The sequence below is a fragment of the Carassius gibelio genome, chromosome A18 (assembly GCF_023724105.1).
Source record: "Carassius gibelio isolate Cgi1373 ecotype wild population from Czech Republic chromosome A18, carGib1.2-hapl.c, whole genome shotgun sequence".
In the NCBI taxonomy this organism is placed as follows: domain Eukaryota; kingdom Metazoa; phylum Chordata; class Actinopteri; order Cypriniformes; family Cyprinidae; genus Carassius; species Carassius gibelio.
The window spans coordinates 5,328,294-5,334,921 of record NC_068388.1 but is presented as its reverse complement, the minus strand read 5'-3'; the positions used below and the strand labels follow the sequence as shown (position 1 = coordinate 5,334,921).

The window sequence follows — 6,628 nt, the reverse complement described above, 5'->3', positions numbered from 1 at the left end:
TAATATCTCAGTAACCTATTACTAATACTTTTGCTGATGGAATAAACAGCAAATAATGGCGCCGGTGACTGAAAACATTATCTTGTGCAATAATACATCCACACTGATATGTGTTAGTATAATCTCATGATGAATATTTTTGTTGTAAATTAAGAAATGCAATTTAAAATTTATATTGAGAAATTAGAAATTTTCTTGGTAGAGGTTTGTAATTTTAGCACATATCTACCTTATTTATTTTCTTATCTTACCCACTTCAGCTGCGTTATTTTCTTACCAAACCACACTCCTCTATTTTTTTATTGTGTTTTTTTTTTTCCTTTTCTTGCCGCTTTCTTACTTGTCTGTGCTGTTCTGGTGTCCTTTAAGACTGGTCTGCCAATGCAAGCAGAGTCAGCATTCACACAAAGATGGTGTCACTCCAGTGATCCTTGGGAGCCTTCTATAGCATCATGCCTGTTTTCATTTGCTTGTCTGTTTTCATCTGGACTACTCAAATAAAATATAAAAATGCATTCTTAATACGAATGTACTCTACATAAGTGTATTTCCAAGAAGCATCTCTTCCATTGCATAGTTTTCATATTTAAAATTTTAATTATGCAATTGAAACACCAGTTCATAATACATAAAGTATGTTGAAGAGAAATAAGAAAGTCAGTCAAGTTAGAGTAAAGGGGAATAGGAAAAATGAGAGCAAAAAAAGATTAACAAATGAAAATACGAGGAATAAGTGTGTACAGTGGAAAGAATTGGAAAGAGTATTTTCAAGACAACATGAGAGGAAAGTTTGGAAAGAGGTGAAGGATAATTAAAATAATGAGGATAGAAAGAAAGGAGTTAAGTGGAGACAAAAAGAGTCAAAGAATGAGAAGGAAAAAACTGTGAAAAGTGAATCAGGAAGACTTGGAGAGTCTATTGGTGTGTGTGAGTATTTGAACGAGAGGCAGTACACTCAGCGAGGAGGGGGAAAATGTGTTAATGCACAAGAACACTGCATCAAACCAATGCACTGCTCTGAGCGGGATGCGTCAGCAGTACATTCACGTTTCCACTGAAGGACAAAAGGAGGAGAAAGACTCTGCCGCTTGCAACCCAGTCACACAGAGAGAAATACAGAGAGGAGGGTGAGCGCTGGAGGTGAGGACTGCTGCTCTTGCCACTGTTGCCGTTGATGGTCTTCTCTGCCGCGCGTGTGGGTGAGCGTGTTCGTGGTCTCTCTCCCTCGCGTGCTTTTTCTCCTGCCCACCTCCCACTGCAGAGCCACTGCCAACCCGCAGCCTCACAGCCAGAGCAGGCGAACTGCCACAACTTACTACCTCAAGACAAGGGAAAATAAAGGAATACCGCAGGATCCACAGCGGGGGAGGGAGGGCAAACTACGGAATCCTCTGCAAGGTATCTTTCTGAAATTAGCCACACGTCATACTGTGGCATCAATCTTTTTTTTTTTTTCTGAGACTGAGAAAAGAGAGAAAGGAAGAAGGAGAGTGAGGATGCCAGACAGAGAAAGAGTGTGAGAGAGAGAGAGCACAAGGAGCAAACGATCATCAGATAGGGAGAGAGCTTCACCACTGCTGCGCTGCTTTTGATGCTGCTCCCCCATCCTTTTTCCCCCCTTCCCCCTTTTGCTCCTGCAACACCACCCCCGAGCCCCCCTCTGGAGAAATTGATGGATTATTGCTAACTGTGCACGCGGCAGTCCGCAGCTGCTACAGAAACAGACAGGAGAGCAGAGTGAGTTAAAAAAGCAAGACGGAATGACCGCAGTGTACGTCTGTTAGCCTTTTTGGATTCATTAACATACGGCTGGTCAGTAGAACAAGTGTCGCGGGGGGTGGATGATGGCAAACTAAAAAAAAAAAAAAAAGCTTAGTCTACTGCAAAGGGGAGAAACGAATCTGAGAGGACTTTCTTTTTATAGTTTTCTTGGTTTATTGTGCATGTGCTTCGGCAATGGAGTATTGTGAAAATTGTTCAGTGGTATTCAGTGTCGCCTTCCAAGGACAATCAATAGCAGAGCTGAGAGGAGATCTTTTCCAAGCTGACTGGATCCGTGCACCTGCTTAGCTGACTGGGCCTTACCTCTTGAACTAGTTTCACTGAATGCCACTTCTCTTTGGAATTAATAGGAGCCATTTTGTCAAATCAGTTCATGATCCACTTTACTTTTATAAGATAAATGGCTGAAAATTATGTGCTGGGATCTTAGTGGGAAATATGAGTGAGCAGTGTTGGGGATTTGCTTCCAAATAAAGGATTATTCTGAGGACAACTCCGAGCCAGTGAGGTAGGTGCCTTCTATTTCAACATATTTATTCTTTAGATCAGCTTTTTCCCTTCTCTACTCATCTTTTTCTTCCCCACCCCCCATCTCTTCCTCTCTTTCCCTCTCTGTGTTTAACCCAGCACCATCCTACACTGTCGATGGCAAACAGATGCAGAGTCTTGCTCAAACCAGGGTAGGGCCACTGTTCTCCGTACCCCAGCCGAATCCCCACGCGATGTTGAATTATGAACGCGCCACATCATGAGTCTTTTGTGGCAGGTAACTGTGCACCGTGCCTGGAACGCAGCCCTGCTCTTTGCAGTCTACCTCGTGGTTCGATCATGGAGCGTATGCGCCGCCCCCTCCGGACCACTGACCTGCCCTGGCGTTTGCTCCTGTAGTAACCAGTTCATTAAGGTGGTGTGCACCAGGCGCAGCCTGATTCGAGTGCCCCCAGGTATTCCTGCCACCACACGGCATTTAAACTTGATGGAGAACAGCATAGAGACAATTGAAGCTGGCACATTTCAACACCTTCGTCACCTGGAGGTACTACAACTGGGTAGGAACTCTATTCGTCAGATTGAGGTGGGGGCCTTCAGTGGCCTCAACAGCCTCAACACACTGGAGCTGTTCGACAACCGATTGACAGGGATCCCAAGTGGCGCTTTTGAGTACTTGTCTAAACTGCGGGAATTATGGCTCAGGAACAACCCTATCGAAAGCATACCTTCCTACGCATTTAATCGTGTTCCCTCTCTAATGCGTCTGGATCTGGGAGAATTAAAGAAGCTGGAGTATATTTCTGAGGGCGCTTTTGAGGGATTATACAACTTGAAATACTTAAACCTTGGAATGTGTAACCTGCGGGAGATGCCAGTCCTGACCCCTTTGGTAGGGCTGGAGGAGTTAGAGATGTCTGAGAACTACTTCCCAGAGATAAAACCTGGGTCTTTCAGGGGTTTGAAATCTCTGAAAAAGCTTTGGATTATGAACTCTCGGATCACCACTATAGAGAGAAATGCATTTGATGATGTCACAGCCTTGGTTGAGCTCAACCTGGCCCATAATAACCTTAGCTCTTTGCCCCATGACCTTTTTGCGCCCTTGAGTTACCTTGTGGAACTCCATTTGCACCACAACCCTTGGCAGTGCAACTGTAATGTGGTGTGGTTGGCTTGGTGGCTGAGGGAGTACATTCCCACTAATTCCACCTGCTGTGGACGCTGCCACACCCCTGCTTACTTACGTGGACGCTACCTGGTGGAGGTGGACCAGAGCACTTTCCAGTGCTCAGCACCTTACATACTGGATGCCCCAAGGGATCTTAATATATCTGCTGAACGTGTAGCTGAGCTAAAATGTCACACAGCCCCTATGTCATCAGTTAGGTGGCTCCTGCCTAATGGAACTGTTTTGACCCATGGCTCTAATCATCCACGGATATCAGTGCTCAATGATGGGACGCTAAACTTCTCCAACGTGCTGCCAGCAGATACAGGTGTGTACACCTGCATGGTCACCAACATTGCTGGCAACTCCAATGCTTCAGCCTACCTGAATGTGACTGCAGCTGAGCTCAACACTTCTAACCTGAGTTACTTCACTACAGTGACAGTGGAGGAAGTGGAACCCACCTCACAGGAAGTGATCAAGCCAAAGACGGTAACCGCCTCGCCCTCCGTCTTTCAACCTGTTTTTATCTCTACACCGACAGTTTTACTTCAAACACCTCGACAGGTCTCTGTGCCAACTGTACGTGGAACGACAGGTCCACCTGCCAGTCTTGACGAGGTCATGAAGACAACTAAGATCATCATTGGCTGCTTTGTGGCAGTCACCCTGCTTGCTGCCGTTATGCTCATAGCTTTCTACAAGCTGCGTAAAAGGCACCAGCAAAGGAGCTCGGTGGTATCTGCTAGGACTACAGATGACATTCAGATGAATAGGAATGTTCCTACCACCCATGGAGGGACAAGTATACCAGGTGAAAGTGGAATGATATCACCTAGCCTGAGAGATCACAAGAACACTTACAAACTCAGCTTCAGCTCCTACAAATCAGCACACTCTTCTCCCTGGCTAGACAACAACTTTGGAAACTCCCTGCACCATTCCCGCCCCACAACCATCAGCACCATCCCTGAACACTACCTGAACAAAACTCACACAAAGGAGAAGGTACAGGAAACACAAATATAACATTCCTACAGCCTTCTGCTCTGTCTTTTATTCTGTTCATCATGAAAACATGCAATAGAATGCACAACAGAAAAGACAGCAATTACTTTTGTACCCAGTGCAAAAATGAGACTGTTTTTCTTGTACATGCTTATACATAAATATATTAATATAAATATATAAATTAATCCACTATGGGATGATACAAGAAACAGATTATATAAAAGTGAAAATGAATTTAAACTATTTTGTAACTCCTATTTAAGATGGGAAAATGTGATGATGCTGATACAACAGTGCAATGAAGACAGATTTGTTTGAAAAGGGGCAACCTGTGATTTTTAGAACATTCTGTATATGATGCAGTAAAGTCCCATTTATACAGATAACTTTCTAAGTAACTGTCCACTGATTGATCTTTAAAGGCTTATCTTCTAAAAGCACCAATAATTTGTATTGTGCCAAATGTTATACTTGCAATAAATGAGACTGGCTTAAGAGCAAAAAAATTGCAAAACACAGGTTGGACACCAAGAGAGTCTGCTGTTCTGCAGCTCTCAGCCAAATGATTTATTTTGGGCTGCGCCATAGTTTTGCAGCAAGTGTTTAACAGTATGTTTCCAGAACAGACACCCTGCTTGCTTTTTGAGTTTAACCTTCTGACTATTACTCTGATGTCCTCTTGGTTTTTTGACAAATTGGATTGACTATCCTGTGGTTTTTCCATCCCGTTTGCGGAGTACGATTTCAATTGCTTTTAAATTATGATTTGATTGCCTTTTAGGGCTAATTTAGAAAAAACGCAAGGGCTCAACTGGATGTTAGTTTTTAAGACTTATGAGACGGTTGCTGTGACTGGATGGTTTATTGCAGGTTTGCATTAACATGGTTTCACTTTTTTTTTTTATTAAGAAAGGGATTCAAATGAATGTGGTGAATTATGAACTTTCCTTTATTGAGATCTTTCAACAGCAATTTACTTTGTCTTTATTTTGAGCAGCTCTATTTTTATGAGGAGTCTACATAGGTTACAACAAATAAAAAAGAAAACATTTGGTTTGTATTTCTCTAAACTAATCTCCTTCCTCTTGTTTTTTTTTTTTTCAACTGTAGGGCATTAGCTTAATAATGCAATTCTGATAACCATAAAAGAGGTTATAGAAAGCAGCAGATACTTTGCTGGTCTCTGAAAACTAATTTTACTGATAAAGTGAATTATATACACACTGCATTGAATTGTTACATGGTAAAATTTCTGGCTACAGGAATGTGGTGACATCTTAATCCTGAATAGATATGCGATGGGCTTGTGCACACACACATACACATAGATGCACACACAAATTCATCCACCTTGTTTCCTGGTGGAGTGCTTAATGATAGAAAAAGTTATTTGAATCTCTGATCATTTATAGTAAAGTTATGGCTTGCCTCGTTCAAAGTTCAGCAATCAGTGTGCTTCAGGTGAAGCATAAGTTAAGAGTTGTGAGTGCAGCATTTAATACAACCCTTTATTGATCTGCTTAACCTGCGACATCCAACAAATTAGAGGCTGTGAGAGAGATTTGGAAGAGAGGCATTTAAGGGTTGTGATTTATGTCATTTTCTTATGGAACAACCAACCTTACTGATGGCTTGTTTAAGACAAAATAAATTTACTATAAATAAATTGTTTAATTCAGTTTAGTTTTGTATATATATATATATATATATATATATATATATATATATATATATATATATATATATATATATATATATATATATATATATATATATATATAAAACCAAAACATTCATCATAAAATCAGCATTTCAAATAATTTCTTGCAACAGATAATTAAGCAATTTTCTCTTAGTGTCATGCAAAGAATATATTTTTGGCTCCAATGGTGTCATCATGCTGTACATTTTTAGCATGGGGGACAGAGTAGGGTCTGGCTGTAATCAGGGGCATCTGCAGATCTGAGGCTGCAGTAACCCTTCCTTTTCCTCCCTCACACACAGCAATTTACTGCCCTTGGAGAACAGAACCAGGCTTGAGCAAACACCCACCACCAAAGCGTTGCAATGATACACAGACACAAAAACACCCGTAGAACATTACATGTCCTTATGTTTTTACATTATTCAGAAGAAAAGAGGCTTTATAGCACACAGCGGTGTTGTATGTGTCGA

At 41.7% G+C, this 6,628-nt stretch overlaps 1 protein-coding gene across 1 annotated transcript; it reads left to right on the top strand.

Moving 5' to 3' along the window:
• The first annotated feature begins 908 nt into the window (after positions 1–908).
• Positions 909–5,523, top strand: LOC127933983 (leucine-rich repeat-containing protein 4-like). The gene is made up of 2 exons (XM_052531119.1): positions 909–2,290; positions 2,410–5,523. The coding sequence occupies exon 2, from the start codon at positions 2,531–2,533 to the stop codon at positions 4,469–4,471; it is 1,941 nt and encodes a 646-aa protein (XP_052387079.1). The 5' UTR covers positions 909–2,290; positions 2,410–2,530; the 3' UTR covers positions 4,472–5,523.
• Positions 5,524–6,628: the final 1,105 nt, after the last annotated feature.

Coding starts and splice junctions, on each gene's coding strand:
- LOC127933983 (XM_052531119.1), top strand. CDS start 2,531: ATGAGTCTTTTGTGGCAGGTAACTGTGCACCGTGCCTGGAACGCAGCC.